At 51.2% G+C, this 17,804-nt stretch overlaps 1 protein-coding gene across 2 annotated transcripts in view; it reads left to right on the forward strand.

Moving 5' to 3' along the window:
* ALG9 (ALG9 alpha-1,2-mannosyltransferase) overlaps window positions 1-17,804 on the forward strand; it is an 810,763-nt gene that overhangs the window by 72,312 nt on the left and 720,647 nt on the right. For both annotated transcript variants that reach the window (XM_086957174.1, XM_086957175.1), the window contains one exon: window positions 2,550-2,655. In XM_086957174.1, the coding sequence (XP_086813300.1) occupies window positions 2,550-2,655 (106 nt within the window). The remainder of the gene's footprint in view (window positions 1-2,549; window positions 2,656-17,804) is intronic.

A 17,804-nucleotide genomic window follows, 5' to 3' on the forward strand; every position in this document is an offset into this window, starting at 1 on the left:
CTCAGCCACTTTAAAACTTTCTGGTAGACTGGGACATGTTGATGGCTTGTAATTTTGCACATGTTGTCAAGGCAGTTGGGTTATGGTTGGGTTTGCAGCTTTGTTTTTTTATGCCTACAGCTTATTTTCCAGCAGCTATAGCATTGGTACAGTCTTGAAAAAGCACCATGGCAGTATCATGAATGCTGATGTTCCAGACAAAGAAAAGCTGTCTTCAAAATCAAACTTATCAAGAGCAGCAATTGTAACTCCTTTCCTGGTAAAGTGACATGGAAGTAGTGTGCTGTCTGATTCACAAGATTGTACAGCATGAGCTGCTAATAACTTCCTGCTATGTACTATGTTAATATAAATTGTTGATACTCCAATCCTATTCATTGAAGTGATTAGCTCTCTACTTTTGCACTTGATTGTGTGGGCAGTCATCATGTGTAGCAGAGTTTTCTTTTTACTGTGATGTAATCCATAAAACATGATTTGGAAAAGACAGTATATTTGCATAGCATAACCCTGTCCATGGGATTGTCTTCCACTTCTTCGCTTATATCTCCAAAGCCATCGTCAATGTTGTCGGCTTCTGTTCCGAACTCAAGAACGTTAGTTTTGCATTGCTGATATAAAATAATAATGTAAAAAATGTAAAGATAACATTAGGCATTCTTGTTGACTCCCATGATTTGCGGATCTCTAGTGCCTCACAAAATGTGTCATTAAGTCCAAAATCTAAATCTTGCAAGACCTTTCTTAAAATGATTTATGCTGATTTTACTGCATCCTCTGATCTTATTTTGGCAGCAAGAAGTTCAGGAGGCAAATCAACATAAAACACTATAAGTGACTCATTCTTTTTGTTAGACTGACAAAAACGAATTCTGTCATTGTACGTTCTCATCAGAAAAATCTTAATTTCATTATTATGGATCAGTACAGTTTAATCAATGTTGACCATTATTTCTCTGATCTTACGGAGTGTAAACCCGTAGCCAGAGAGGCTTTAAAATGTAATTTGCTTGTTCAAAGAGTGCAAACGTAACTGAAGGCTGGCAATTACGTTGTTGCTGGGAGCTCATTGTACATTCATATTTTTGAATGCATGCATGCAGTTCAGGCGGGCACACAAATCCACTGCAAATACATTCACCTCGCTGTTTAGACCAGCTACTCGACGGAAAGCTTCATCTTGGAAAACACTAGCTGCAGATAAAAACACGTTGTCCTTTGAGACTCACATACTCTGTACTTTGTTCTTCAATCTCTTTGGCCCTTGTTCTGGCTAAACCACAAATACCACATTGCTGATCGTCTGCTTTCTGATCAGTTGTTGGAGGTGGACGAGGGTTAGCCATCGATCTTCTAAGTAGATGGGCATTGGGTTTGATTGTCATCACTTTCTCAGAAGACTCGGATTCTTGTTGTGATTCACAAGTTTCTGCTACTTTTGACACATTTTTTCCAGGCCATTGTCCATTGTATAGCACTTGTTGATAAAATATTTGATTCTCTTCACCCATCAGTTTCAATCTTTTGTGAACTTTGTCTTGCCATATTTCTCAAGCATATCGAACTCTCTTCTGTCCTGCCACAGTTGATGATAGCTTTTCTTTTTAGATTAGTTTGGCATATGACACAGTTTTCTTTGTTGAGGGAGTCATCAGATTTTGTAGTTAGCAACACTGTCAAGAGTTAAAGATCCTCTGCTACCACCTGCTTTGCTCATGTTTACGCATTTGAATCAATGGAAAACCTGAAACAAAACCAATATTAAAATTAATTACCAATATGATGGCTAAAACACATCATTATATAGCCACCATTTTGGAAAATGGCGGAAGGGTTGCTCTGGGGAAGTTATTTTTGTTTCTATAAGACCACTTTACCCCCAAAACCTATGTTTTGAAACCAAAATGAGGTATATAGATCTCATGGTTCCTGAAATATTACATCATCACTGCAACACATCTGCCGTTTTAAAAAATGTTGTCTACAAATTTCGGCCCAGATTAGCAATGTCTAGCCAAGCTAAATTACTTCACTAATGATGCAAAAACACAAATCAAAAATTAAAATCTCTAGACAACCATTTTTGTACGGAGGTATATCAAGAGGCCTAGACTATAGTGGTCAGAGGTCCGATTAGACCAGCAAATCCTTAAAAAAAAAAAGGTGAATGTTCCTACAGTATCACTGACTACAATGTTGAGAACATTTGCCCTGAGAGGATGAACAAAGGATGTAGGGTTCTGTTTATTTAGTTTATTTTATTTGAGATTTAGAGATCCTTAGGTGGTTGGAGCATTAAAGAATGGTTTTAAAGTAAGAAAATAAGGGTGAATTGTGAACTTTGTATTACTATAAGGAGACAGGCGAATGTAAGTGCCACAAAATGTCATGGTTATAGTGGCCATGAAGTTTAAAATAAATACAGAAGCTTAAATAACATTCACTGATTTCTAGCCGAATGCACTCCAATTTAATTTCTATCAGTGTTTGTGTTTTATTTTGTATATCCAATTCACTGCACAATTGAAAAACATGTTTTTTCTTTCTAGGCCCCACTTGTTGCTATTGACTCTTACTATTATGGCAAATTGGTAGTAGCACCTCTCAACATTGTTGTGTATAATGTCCTCACACCGCATGGACCTGATCTCTATGGTAAGGCACATTTTTTAATGCAATACTATGATGTGCTGTGAACAATTACAAAAGTTATTGCTAAGTATAGACAGAATTATGAAATGAACAGCAATTTTCATAAATTGTACTTGACATTTTGCCATGGCAAGTAGCTGCAGTATTAATGGCCAGCATTGTTTTCTGACCCAAAAGTCATAAGTGGTTTGGTGTCTATTCTCTCGATCCTTGTTACATCCTTTAAAGGTTTACAGTGTTCTGTGTGATTGCAAAACTCACAGTAGGGTATAAAGATTTTGAAAGTTCAGCGCAGCTGTGGTGCTAGGTTAAGAACAACACAGCTACAGTGTACATCACTGCTGTTGTTTGAACTTTATTTCCAACTCCTTTTACAATTCCTCTTGACAAAGCAATGCAAAGTATTAGTAAAACATACTCCTTTCATAACCATCGTTTTTACACACAGAGTTGAAGGGTTAGACAGGACAAGGGTGAAAGTTTTCTCCCGACACTAAAATTGTGAAATTAATATTTTGGATTTGAATCCGAAAGACAAGCATACTTTGTCTTTCCATTGTATTTCGTCAGGAGCGCCAGTTATAAGTGAAGACTGGTAAATTCTATTTTTGCATTATTTTTCAATATATATGTATTTTTTTCACCTTTCGCATTTCAGTTTATTTCGGTCTTCTTTGAGCCTCTTTAAAATGTCGCCTCATGCTGGCCTCCCTGTCTGGAGCTTTTACACACTTTCCTGTTTCTACTTTACATTTTCTTTGTCCTTTAGTTTACCATTGAACATTCAACATTGAATCGTTGTCTTAGCTGTTGCTTTACCTCTTTAGATGCTGCACACATTGAACGGTATGCTGCTCTCCACCTTCCCCGCTTCTTTATGTTAGCTCCCCCTTCTGCACCTCCACACCGTTTCTTTCCTCCTGCTCTTCTCAACATAGGCACCTTGTACCTTGGCCTAGTGCCAGATTATGTCTAGAGTCATTTGTGATATTCTAATGGCAGGACTTACACATAACTCAATATTTCATCAGATATATTTGTTATCTACTTAATAATAAACAAGACTAAGGTGCCTGACTTTGATCTTGGCGGACGGGTTACTCCATCACAACAGTGATGGATGTTGCTTCTGCCGAAATTTAAATCCCACAGGATATAATGGGATTTCCATTTCAGCGGAACTGATATCTGTCACTGTTGTGACGAGTAACCTGTCCGACAAGATCTAAATCGGGCCCTGAATGTCTAAAGCAATGCATTCCATTTACAGTGCTTAATTGGTTAAGAAAAGCAGGTGCACAAAATATTTCTTAGCAGGCCATAGTCTACTTTCACAACTGGCGTCATCCACTTTCACCATGCTGCCAACCTCCACCTCCAGGGCAGATCACATCGCTAATGTCAAGTGTAGTACGTGATATGAATTTGAGCAACTTTCTAAAGGGTGGTCTGGAAAGTTGCTGCCCCCTATCACGCCCTCCCCAACAGAAAAGTTTGAAAAATTGGTTCAATTAGTCAATTTTACACTGGAACATTCAGTTACATTTGCAAGAAGCCACATTTTTTCCAAGTTCATTTATGGTTGGTTGTCATGCCAGGGCTGGGCTGTGTGAAAAGCCACTTAAACCTTTGCTTATCTTATGTGACAGAATAGACCAAAATGGAGTAAACACACATGGTCCGTGACTGGTTTACCCGCCCCTCCCAGCTTCCCACACCACACCTTGAAGGATTCACATAAGCAAGTTGTCTTTGGAAGGCGGGGGGTTAGGGACCCCCGGGCTGTATTTATTATACAAAACAATAAAAGTATGAATATCAACATGACATCAATATGTTAGAATAACAAAATTTCAGACATTAGATTTACAGTATTGAAGACAAGTATCCAAGGCTAACCTTAACAAAAGTCTAATACAGCGTGTTTCCTATCCGAATCTAACATCCTGCCTGAATTTTGCATTCTAACATTTCCGGCCCGACGGCAAGGTCGCTAACCGGTGTCAAGTCCTACTAACACGCCCTTACCTACAGGTGCGCATGCGCGACAGCGGACCGCCTACCCCGTCGGCATCTTGAACTCCATTTAACCAACAAGGAGGGCCCTTACACTCTGCGTCATATGCTGACGTCATGGTGTATGTGCGGGGTGGCTACTGGCCTAAGGAAAGCGTGACTCCCTCCCCCGCATTTTTTAGCAGCTAGCGGATATACCTGCCCCTGAAGTTCTAGGAGGGACCAGTGGCCCCTCCCCCTGGGCCGTCCCCTCCGTGGATGGTGACGCCCCCCCCATGGACCTTAAATTGCTGCTCACCGATCATGACCTTGCCGCCTGACCAACCCTAATAAATACGACGATGAACCTAGAGAAAAAGAAAACCTCACTAAAGGACAACTACACTCAACTAGAACCAGAATAGTACCCAAAGCATGCTGTACTAATAGGAAAAAAGGCCTAAGCACACATAGTATTACATTTTTATTGACAACATAATCACAGCTAGAAAACGGGAAAAAGGCCTAAGTACACAAACCATATTTGAACACAACCAATCACAGCTATAAACGGGAAAAAGGCCTAGGTACATAAAATCACGTCCAACCGCCTACACATGAAACGGGGAAAAAGGCCTAAGTTACAACTCACATATTACCTACAACTAGTATTGTTTAGTAGCTTGCTTTTTGGGGCTGGTGGGTGGGGAAAATTAGAAGCCCCGAGCGTGGGGCGACGAGGTATGCGGGGAGCGAGCCAGGGGCAAAGAGGGCGCCCAGCTCGCTCCCCGGGCCTCTTATGTGGCTATCTCGCCGGGGGGTCGCCGGCCCAGCCAGCCCGCCCCCCAGTCGACCCGCCCCCATGCCCCGGAAGCTGTCCAGCCGCTTCCGGGTCACGGGGGAGGCATCAACCTATCAGTGGTGGGGCGCGCTGCGCGTGTCATCATCACGCGACACAACCCACCATCGAGAGGCCGGAGGAGGGGGGGCGCCGCACCGCCATGTGGGCAGGAGGGCCGAGCGGCCCCCCCTTTTCACATGGTCCGTGACTGGCTACCCGCCCCTCCCAGCTTCCCACACCACACCTTGAAGGATTCACATAAGCAAGTTGTCTTTGGAAGGCGGGGGGTCAGGGACCCCCGGCCGTATTTATTATACAAAACAATAAAAGTATGAATATCAACATGACATCAATATGTTAGAATAACAAAATTTCAGACATTAGATTTACAGTATTGAAGACAAGTATCCAAGGCTAACCTTAACAAAAGTCTAATACAGAGTGTTTCCTATCCAAATCTAACATCCTGTCTGAATTTTGCATTCTAACATTTCAGGCCCGACGGCAAGGTCACTAACCGGTGTCAAGTCCTACTAACCACGCCCTTACCTACAGGTGCGCATGCGCGACAGGGGACTGCCTACCCCATCGGCATCATGAACTCCATTTAACCAACAAGGAGGGCCCTTACACTCTGCGTCATATGCTGACGTCATGGTGTATGTGCGGGGTGGCTACTGGCCTAAGGAAAGCGTGAAACCCTCCCCCGCATTTTTTAGCAGCTAGCGGATATACCTGCCCCTGAAGATCTAGGAGGGACCAGTGGCTCCTCCCCCTGGCCGTCCCCTCCGTGGATGGTGACGCCCATCCAGGACCTTAAATTGCTGCTCACCGATCATGACCTTACCGCCACAGGCCAGCATTGTTTCCCGACGATCTGGCCCCCCCACAACTCCTGCCTGAAGGTCATCCTTACCTCCAAAAGCCCTTTAACAAAGCTAGGATATTATCGCACCAAATTGTATTCCCTGCCTCAGTCAAATGGACCCCATCCTGTAAGTACAATTCATCCCTCCAAATGGTCCCATGTGGGATAGTCTGTAAGTGAGTGGTTCGGAAAAGTTTCTCTAACTTGGTATTGATCCTCTTTACCGAGTGATTCAATGCCCTAACGGAAGCACCCCCACGCCACTGCAGCCGCGGTATCAGCTGAGACCAAACTACAGTGCAGTCAGGGCAAACCCTCCTCACCCAACCCGCTGCTGAGATGATTTCTTCCAGGAGGACCCTTCTACCCAGTCTAGCAAGGTCATTCCCTCCCAGGTGAAGAATTACCACCGCCGGTGGTGTTGCATGTTGGGCGACCAACTCTGCACAGAATCCCCAAAACTGACTGAGGCAGATACCCCCCCCCCCCCTCCCAAAGAAGGAGATGGACAATCCTTTGTGTTCTAGCTCCCTTCTACCCTTGCCTGTAAAAAAGACATGTTTAGCACGGTTCACATATGAATGACCAACAATCCAAACACTGCCTTACCACGTCCTGAGTTCCTGATTGTTCACGCTGTGATGCGTCGTCAATGAATCTTGATGATGACCCGAAGCGAGTTTTCCGCCTGCGTCACAGAGCGAAGAAACTGCAAAAATCAGAAAACAACCTAATGTCAGCAAAGCTTCTGGGTACTTTACAACACGTGTACCCGCACATAACGTTTGTAGCAATTGGATGACCATCTCCCAATTCTCTTAACACTGTTCACATGCAGACCCCTTGTGGTTGCCTCAGTGACTGCGCTTATTCTGAAGGAGTGTGTGCCAAATTCCTTTGGGTCAAGGCCCACCCTGGTAATAGTCAATTCCATGACTCTTCTGAACTGGTATTTAGTTAAAGGAGTGCCGTCAGCGTGTACTAAGAGTGGCCCACCCAACCATCCACCTCGCTGTTTGATGAAAGTTTCCACATGATGTACTGGGCAGCAAGGATTGCCTCTCGCCCTGTGCAGTACCACAGTCTCCCCCGCGCCCCCTGGTCAGTTTTTGATCTTAAAATTGACACCCACAATGTGTCTCCCTGTATTGTTGTGTTCAGGAACTGAATCCCTCCCTGACTATCCGCCTTAGAGGCTGCAACCAACTCGCTCAGTCTCAGAGCTCCATAGAAGGCCAATGTGAAGGCAGCTTTGAACAATTGTATCTCCCAGTCTGAACTACAGACGTCATGCAATGCAGGCAATAATGCCGTCAACATCCTCAAGCCTATTGGTTTCCTAGTGTCAGCTGTGCTGCCCTGTAGGCGGCGCCAACCCCTCAAACCCTTACGCACCACAAAGCTATTAGTTGGGTCTTTTACTCCCTTTGCCTGTGCGTAGAAGGAGACAGCTGCCCTATGCCTGTTAGCTGTTGCCACTGAGCGACCCTCCTGGTGCAATCTACCCAGATAATCTGCCAAACTATTCTCCAGAGCCCATTTGGATTCCCAGTCTCGCCCTAAGAAAGTACAATATGAACCAAACGCCCCTTCATACGCTGTTCTTGTCTTGGGGGCTAAGCTAGCAGCCACGAGGTCCTGTAATTTGGGGCACCAATCTGCCAGAGTGTTGACGGGAAGTGTGTCGGTGTAGGTTCTGCTGTTGGAAGATGTTCCCTGAATACCTGCAATTTTTGGCGAGAGAGTGCATCAGCTGCATTATTAAGGACACCTGGCACATGTTTTGCCCTGAATATAACATTCAATTTCAAGCACCTCAACACAATCTCCTTCAAGAGGCGGAGTATGAACCTACAGTGTGCCGCTTGCTGATTAATACACTCCACCACCGTCATGTTGTCTGACCAGAATATCACTGATTTGTTGCGCAGATGTTCTGGCCAGACCATCAATGCAACCCATATGGGGAACAGCTCCAGAAAGCCAATGTTTGTTGTCAACTCACTGTACACCCAGTCGTCCGTCCACCTGTGTGTGACCCACTTGTTTCCAAGGATGGCACCAAACCCAACACTTCCAGCAGCATCAGTCCATAAACCTAACTCTGCTGAAGTAGTGGGCAGGGCCGGACCACACAACCCTGCCATTGAAGCCCTCCAGAAATGCCATCCATATTTGCATGTCCTGGCGAACCTCAAGTGACAGTCTAGTGCGGTGGTGTTTTTCTCGCAGACCTTCCATCGCCTGCGCAATTGAGCAAGAAAAGGGGCGAGCCATTGATATCACTCAACGCGAAATTCAATTGGCCCACTGTTTCCTGGAGCTGTTGTAAAGAGACCTTCTCTCTGGCCAGGCACGCGCGTAGTGCCGCCTTGAATTTTGTCACCTTCTCCTTTGGGAGCCTGAAACAACCCTCCACAGAATCTATTTCAATGCCCAGAAATTTCCTGGCGCCAGCGGGACCCCAAGAGCCTGCATGAGCACGCAAAATTCCTGCAGTGCCTGCGCACACTCCTGAGACCCAGCCTTGCCAAGGAAGAGAAAGCCATCCAGGTAGTGCATGACCTGTTGATGCCCGTTTGCCTGCCTCATTACCCATTCCAAGAAGGAACTGAACGCCTCAAAATAGGCACAAGAGGGGGGGGCGTGGCTTCGAGGGCGAAGATGTCGGACGCGGCTCTGTAGAGCTCCTGCCGGCCCGATCCTTATCCGCTAATTTATCCTTGCCCTACACCCTCTTCCCCCGTCTCTACTAGTGCAGGAGTTTGCTGGAGTCTAGTGGATCCCGGTGGTGTGGTTGCTGGAGCCCCGGAACCCCGCTGGCGCGATCTTCGGGGGCCGTCCATACTGGGCCTACCTGCCGCGTGGTGAGCCGGGGCCTCGATTTTCCTCCTGCCCGTCGGGAGGCCCTGACGCCGGCTGGGAGTCATCCATCTTGGTCCGCATCGCCGGAGCGGAGTCGCTGGAGCCGAGAGACAAGGGGCTCGTGACCATACCCAGCGGAGTTGGGTCCCGACGTGTTGGTGGTGTGGACCAGCAGTGTATCCTGAACAGCCGGCCCGGACGCTCTCGTGGGGCAGCGGCGCTCTCTGGGGCGGACGATCTGGTGGCGCCAATCCGGCGATTCAGCCTTGGGCCCTTGCCTGGTGGTCCCTGCGCCTTGGCGGAGTGTGCCCCCCCCCCCTGGGCCTGGCCTATCCCTTGACGAACTGGGGCGAGCTGTACTCGAGGGACGGTGGTGCCGTGGACGTCCCATCTGCTACCTACTCCCGTGGGGTGACCCATAGCGGGTGTCTATCATCGACCTACCCCGCCGGCGGCCATGACGAGGGGCAAAGGCGGTCACAATACGGCCACTACGGGACCCATCGACAAGTTCACCGGCCCCGGGAATGGCGCCGGGGCGGCCGGAGGGAGTCAGGCGGCGGGCCCGGACAATGCAGCGCTGCTAACGGCCATCACGCAATCCCGTGATATGTTGGATGCGAAGATCGGCGCGGTGGGCGCCGACGTGATGCTGCTGCGCCAGGACCTCCGCAACGCAGTTGCTCGCATCACGGAGGCCGAAACAAGGGTCACGACGGTGGAAGGCGATGTCGATGCCCTGAAGAAGAGAGTGGCCGACCTGGAGCAGACGCAGCGGGGCCTGGCGCTCCGTGTGGAGGATGCCGAAGGGCGGGCACGGCGGAACAATCTGCGCTTTGTGGGCTTTCCGGAGGGATGCGAGAAGGGGCCTATGGATGTGTTCCTTTCCCAGTGGCTGGAGAGCTGGTTACCCCCGGACACCCTGTCACGCTGTTTTGTGGTTGAACGCGCCCACCGCGCCCTGACACAGAAGCCTCCGGCTGGGGAGCGGCCTCGCCCGATCATTGCTCGGATCCTGAATTACCACGACAGGGATGCCATCCTCCGGGAGGCGAGACTCAAGGACACCCTGCTGTTTGATAATTGCAAAATTATGATCTTCCCAGACTATTCCAAGTTGGTTCAACAGCAGCGGCTTTCCTTTCTGGCGGCCAAGGCCAAGCTCCGGGGCCTGAAACTTCAATATTCATTGCTATACCCGGCCCGCCTCCGTGTCATCTACAACTCGAGGACTCACTTCTTTGATTCTCCGGAGGCTGTCTTTGCCTGGACGGACGAGGCGGTCCGGCTTCGGCCACACGTCCAGCCGGGGCTGCACTCCGGCTCCTCCCGCAGTTCATCTCAGGAGCGGAGCGATCCACAGGCCAAAGGGAAGCGGCACCGCAAGTCCCGTTCGAGGCGGAGGTCCCTATCCAGGGACCCCCTTTTGGGGGACACGCAGCCGGAGACGGATCACTCTGGCGGGGGGTCGTGAATTTGGTTCACCGACCCTTGACTGTTACATCTCTATTGTGGCCGCCTGCTGCGGCGGCAACCTGCTGCACGACGGTTCGGACCTCATCTGGTGCAGTATTATCTGACTCTTATGTGCCTTGCTGGGACTCCGGTGTACATATGCACTATATTTTGCATTGTTATTGATTGTGCTTATTGATGGGGGGGGAGGATGGGGCATGTTTTGAGGGCTGCTTCCTCCTGTTGGGGTTGGGGGAGGTTTTTGGGTGTGTGCTTGGTTGGTGCTAGGGGGTTGTGTGGGATCCATTGGCATGCCTGACTTTGGGCGCTCTGTTTTGTGCCTGACGTACCGTATGCCGCGACAGATACTTCATTGTTTCTTGAAGTATTGGGGTGGGGGTGGGGGGTTTGGGGCTGTTTGGTGGCGAGTGGGGGTGGGGTTGGCGTTGTGGGGGGTGTGGGTGTTGGGGTACTGTTCTCTGGGGTGCACGTGATCTTTCTGACCTATGCTACTTTGGGATGTGGGGCCTGGGCCGGGGGCCGGGGAATGTGGGGCTGGGTGAATCGTGATGATGGTTGATGTCCCTCGTTTGGCGCCTTCTGGCGCCTCCATGCATGTTCTTAGCTGGAATGTCCGGGGTCTCTTGGACAAGATTAAACGGGGGGCGGTACTTCGCTGGGCCAAGAGGGATCAGGCAGATGTGCTCATGCTCCAGGAAACGCACATGCTGGGCACGAAGGCCCTGAGTCTCCAGCGCTTTGGCTTCCACCAGGTGTTCCATGCTGGGTTTGCCAGGGGTTCCAGGGGGGTAGCCATTCTTATTCATAGGCGGCTGGCATATACCCACGAGCGTCAGTGGCTTGACCCTCAGGGACGTTTTGTGTTTGTCCAAGGGAAGATTGGTGCGGAACCTGTGGTGTTTGGATGTGTCTATGCTCCCCCCCCCCCTGCAATGGGCCTTGGCTGAGCGGTTATTTGCTTTGTGGACTGAACTTCCCGACTCCCTGGCGGTGATTGGTGGCGACTGGAACGATGTGGTGGATGTGGCTGTGGATCGGCAGCGGAGGCCTGGGGTGGCGCCTGTTCCTTCCCCTACGCGGCTGGGGGCTATGATGGATGTGCTGGGGTGGGCAGATGTCTGGAGGCATTTACATGCGGAGCGCCGCGAGTACACCTATGTCTCAGCGGTCCATGGCTCCCTTTCGCGCCTGGACTATGTGTTCGTCCCAAGGGCCTTCCTTGCTTGAGTTAAAGGGGCGGCGATTCGGCCTCGCGGGCTCTCCGACCATTCCCCGGTGGCAGTCCAGATAGACCTACATAGACCGCGCCAGCCCTTCAGATGGCGGATGTCCACGTGGCATCTGCAACGACCTGACTATTCCCAGCATCTTCGTGGCGCGATCGCCCAATACTGGCAAGACAACCTTGCCGTGGGTGTAGATGCGGTGACTGTCTGGGAGGCCATGAAGCCCACTCTGCGGGGTGTTGATCTCGCCTGGTGTGCTTCGGCTCGTCGGACTCGGCTGGAGGGCATTGCCGCGGCGGCGGGGCGGGTGGATGAACTAGAGGCTCGCCACAGAGATGCGGCGGATGAAGTTGCCCTGCGGCGGCTCCTGCCGGCACAGCAAACATACTCTTCGGTCTTATTGAACGAGGCTCGCCAGGCGTGGCTGGCCACCCGTAGCCGGGTTTACCAGTGGGGCGACAAGTCATGCACAATGCTCCATCGGCTCTGTCAACAGACATTGCAGCCCCTCACGCTCCCGGGTCTCGTCGATGCCGCAGGTGTGGCAATTACTGACCCGGCCACTCTGGCCGCGAGCTTCGCACACTATTATGGGCGTCAATATGCCTCCCAGGAGACTCTCTCCCCCGCTGCTATTGCGGAATACCTCGCATTGGTCCCCCCCGCTGCTGTGTCTGATGAGGTGCGTGACGCCCTGGATCTCCCCCTGACGGCTGAAGAACTCGGGGAAGCGCTGGGTCAGCTGAATGTGGGCAAGGCACCGGGACCGAGCGGCTTTCCCAGTGAATTCTATAAGAAGTTCCATCTACTGCTCGGGCCGCACTACCTGCGTGCCCTGGAGCTGGCGCGCGGGAAGGGCCGCCTCCCACCGGACTGGCGTCATGCGGAGATCGTTGTGTTCCAGAAGCCGGGAAGGCCACCGGACCGCCACGACTCTTATCGCCCCATCTCCCTTATTAACTTCGAGGCCAAGCTTCTGGCCAAGGCGCTCGCAAATCGCTTGCTTCCTCATATCTCTGCCCTTGTTCATCCCGATCAGGCTGGCTTTATGCCACGCCGAGCAACACGGCACAATATACGGCGGGCATAGGCGGCGATTGATGCGATCGGGGCTTCGGAGGATCAGGCGGCGTTGTTACTAGCTGACATCGATAGTGCCTTCGATTCAGTCAGCTGGACTTTCCTCTTCACCCTTCTGCCCCTGCTGAACCTCGGTCCGGTCTTTATCTCTTACGTCCGCCTGCTCTACACTGAGGTCACGGCCTCAGTGCGGGTCTCGGGGGCGGCCTCGGCTCGATTCCCAGTGACTCGGGGCACGCGTCAGGGGTGTCCGCTTTCCCCGTACCTCTTTGCGCTGGCCATGGAGCCGCTGGCCGCCAGGGTCCGCGGTGATGCGCTTTATCGCGGCTTTGTCTGGAGCGCGGATCATACAGACCGCATTGCTTTGTATGCGGACGATGTGCTGTTCTTTATGACCGACCTGCAGCGTACGGGCCCGCGGGTTCTGGACTTGATGCAGGGCTTTGGTCAGGCGTCGGGGCTCTTTCTTAACCCACGCAAGTCGACCCTATGGGTGCTGGGTGGTGGAGCGGTGGAATTCCCGTGGGCTGAGTCCCTTCGGATCGCGGTGGAGGGAGTGAAGTATCTGGGAGTTTTCCTATCTGCCTCGCCCGCGGAGGCGTGGAGCCGGAACATTCAACCGGTTTGGGACCGGGTCCAGCTGGACATCAAGACGTGGACGCGTATGCCTCTTAACATTTACGGTCGATCGGCCATCTTTAAGATGGTGGCCCTGCCCCGTCTCCTATACCAGCTGCAGAATCATCCCTACCCGATTGATCCACAGTGGTTTCGCAGTGTTGACTCCGCGTTGGGCAGGTTCCTATGGGCTGGGGGTGCCTCCAGGGTGGCGCTTCGTACGTGCTTCCTCTCTACTTACTGCGGCGGCTTGGCTACCGCGGATATGTTGTCCTACTATCAGGCCTCCCATCTCCTGGTGCTCAACGAGTGGTGGTATGGGGACCGCTGTGACCCGGCCTATGCCTTGGAACACTCTCTAATGGGCGACGCCTCCCTTCATACGCTGTTGTATTCGGCCAGGAGGAGGCGGCTGCTTCCGCGAGTCACTCAGGTGGTTTTTGCTGTCTGGCGGAGGGCTCTGCACCGCATGGGCTGGTGGGGTAAACTGACGGCGGAGACTCCGTTGTGGCGTAATGGCCTGCTGCCGGCGCTGGCGTCGCTGCAAGGCTTCGACGGCTGGGACGCTATAGGGGTCTCGTCCTTGGGGCATGTCCTCTCCGGCGCCACTCTTAAATCCTTTCAGGATCTTAGTGCTGAATTCAACATGCCCAGGTCTCAATTTTTTCGCTACCTCCAATTTCGCCACGCTCTTACTCCTAGCCTGGTGGGGCTGGACCAGCTCCCGGACTTCAGTCCCATAGAGGCGAAACTGTTTATGGGAGATTTGGGTGACAAAAAAGTTTCCCAGATTTACCGCTCCTTGGTCACACACTGCTCCCCCTCGCTCTCGACCTTGAAGGCCCTGTGGGAGGCCGATGTCGGTCCCTTGGACGACGACGATTGGCGAGAGGCCCTTGAATCCCCCCGCGGGGCTGCTATCGCAGTCCGCCTCCGCTTTATTCAGTTCAAGTACCTACATCAAGCGTATTTCACAAGGGACCGTTTGTGGCGGGCGGGCCTGATTGCAACCCCGGAATGCCTGAGATGTGGCTCGGAGAGAGGCACCCTCTTTCACACTGTGTGGTCCTGTGTGCGGCTGACTCGGTTCTGGGCCGGGGTCTGGGACTGCCTGTCTGAGGTGTTGGGGTGGGACCTGCCCCGTACGCCTAGGTTGGGCCTTCTTCATGTCTTAGAAAATGTTGGGGGCAACATCTACAAGCGCCATTTATTGTTGCTGGGATTGGTGGTGGCGAAGAGGGACCTGGCACGGGCCTGGAAGAGCGAGCGAGCCCCCCCCCCCTCAGTGCCTGGAGAGCGGGCCTGGACTTCATCATGGGCTTGGAACAGCCAGTCTTTGAGGCTCGGGGATGTCCCCGCAAACATTTCAGAATATGGAAACGATGGGCAGACTATAGGGGCCTGACTCTTGACCCCCCTATGGACATGGACGATGCACTGCCACAGGATGTTGACCCCGCACCCTAGGCCGTTGGCCGGCTCCACCTTTGTACCCCTTCTCTTATGGTTGACTTATGATCACGTGCACCGGGTTAGGGCGGGATAAGGGGTGGGTAGTGGACGGGGTTGTTGGGGGTTTTGGGGTAGGTGGGTGGGAGTTGCTTGGCAAAATCCGCTTTATGCACTGGGTTCGATGCTATGACAATGATGTGTCTTTTTGTATCTACTGTTGACAGTCTCCTCCTGATTGTGGAGGGCTGTGCTTAAACCTGATCGAACTCCTAATAAAAATGGTTTTGAAAAAAAAAAATAGGCACAAGAGATAGAACAACCCATAGGCATGCATTTGTCCATGTAATACTTCCCACCAAACTTGAAACCCAGAAGGTGGTGATCACCCTGATGCACCGGGAGAAGACGAAATGCTGACTCTATGTCAAACTTGGCCATCAATGCCCCTGGACCCAGGCCCCTAAGCAACTCCACCGCTTCGTTAAAAAGAGGCATATTTTACACTGCAGACATTCTCATCTATAGCATCATTCAAGGATGCCCCCCTTGGGGCTGAGAGATTATGAATGAGTCTAAACTCGCCTTTCTCTTTTTTGGGTACAACACCAAGTGGGGAACAAACAAAGTTGAGCACTGGCACCTCATCATAAGGTCCTGCTATCCTACCCAGGCGTAATTCTTTCTCAATTTTCGCAGCCACTACACCTGGGTTATGCCTCACCGACAGTTGGTTCCTACACTCACTCTTACCTGTGTACCCTCCTGCAGGTATCCTGAAACCCTGAGAAAATCCCTCCTGAAGTAGTTTAGCCGCTGCGTGATCTGGGTATCTGTTCAGCCGGGGAATCATTGCCATGACATCAATGGGAGTGTGTGATACTAAACCCCCCTCTTGTCTATTCAGGTTTCCTTCTCTCCCTGGTCCCCTGGTTGCCACCCTTAAATCTGCAGGAAGCCTCGGGGTGTGAGGGGTGCCCACACAAGGCACAAGCATGTTTAAACTTACTTGTGCCCGCTGCCCTAGTGCAGGACCGTTTGTTGAAATCCCAACATACGCCCTTTTTATCCCCCCCAACCCTTACCCTTTCCTGGTACCTCACTTCCTTGCGCATGCCGAAAGGGCTGTTGGGGCTTAGACTGGTATATTTTCTGTGCACTAGTTGCCCCCATCGCTGCTGACCCCCCAGTTATCTGGCTGCACCATGACAGGGAATCTACCATATCCCATGTTAAAGAGGGATTGAATTCTTAAACTTTCCTGAATGAAATGTCATATTCATTCTACCCGTCCCCCACGTGTTTCTCGCTCCACATGGCAATCCTGCTCTGGTAGCAGGCCATTTCTGCGTGTAAATTGGGTGACCTTTCAGCAGTAATGGCACTGAACACAGAAAAGACCCTCATCCAGTTAATAAATGTCTCCTCTACTCTGAACTTAACCAACTCTGTTCTCCATTCACTGGGCAACATCCATTCCTTTTGTGACTTGGCATATTCAAGTTCCCTATTATCAATTAGCAAAGAGAAAATGTTGATATATTTGCCTGCCCAGATCATCTTTCACAGCCTGAGACACAAATTGTCCCTCCTTGAGGGCATAGCACCATCCTCTAGTAATGGCAAAGCCACCTCCTTACCACTGTCACTGACTTGCGATGTAGCACCATCCTTCTTAGCCGTCTGGTCGCTGGAGGAACCTGTGTGGGAAGGAATTGGTGCCAATGGTGCCCCTTCACTCGCCCTGGCCAACTTAATCATCTCAACCAGTTTCAAGGCTTCCGCCGAATGATCCTGGGAAGATGGCAACACCCCCCCCCCCCCAACTGTAACCAGGGTAAAACGGCCGCTGTCTGGGATGCCAGTTCCACCGGGACAGAGCTGTTCGGTGGTGTTAGGACCCCAGTGGGGATGGGGGCAATGGTCACGGGGTGACAGGGGAAATGACCCCGAGTGGGGCCACCGGCACTGCTGGCGTAACAGGAGCTGGGACCGCCGGTGCAATTGGGGGCATTAAGGGAGTATCCATCGGCACTACTACTGGCATTCCCTCCCCCTCAGCGGTGTTCCTGGGCACTGTGCCTACACTTTTCTTGGACTTGCCCCTCTTAGGAGGAGTGACAAAATCACCTCTAGGCAACGGCGGATTAATAGTCCTTCTTGGCCTGTCTTGTGGTCCCGTAGGGCCATCCAACCTCTGATTAATTTCTGCCACACTCCTACCTAACTCGTCCATTCTACCGAGGCGCCTATCCATCGCGGTCATCTTGCGCATCATAGTCTGCATCATTAGCTCCATGCGGGCACTCTTATTGACTGCACTCTTATTGGCTCGTGGGCCTGGCATTCTAACACAATACCCAGTGCACTCTACTCCTAGCCTAACCAAGTATTTGAGTGCACGTGTGCACTTGTACCTTCTTTTTAGATGGGGGATGTGAAGATGGCCGTAAGCACCATGCAACTGTGACCGCAAACACACTAGCTAGTCTTAGCGTGTGGGCGAGCGCCAACCCCTTGTAGGAAGGGCTCAAGCCCGGCGGCCCTCCAGAAGCAATGAAGTGCAGGCCCGCCTCACTCCCCTTACCACCGATCTCCTGCGTGTCCCTTGTCCGATGCCATCCTCAGCGCCCACGATCTGTTGACTGCACAGGAAGAAGCACCCGAATCAAGGAGCACCAGAATCAAGCTTCCTAGGGGGAAACAAATGTTAATATCTTGTACAAGCTTCCGT

The sequence above is a fragment of the Lissotriton vulgaris genome, chromosome 2_1, assembly GCF_964263255.1.
Source record: "Lissotriton vulgaris chromosome 2_1, aLisVul1.2, whole genome shotgun sequence".
NCBI lineage: Eukaryota > Metazoa > Chordata > Amphibia > Caudata > Salamandridae > Lissotriton > Lissotriton vulgaris.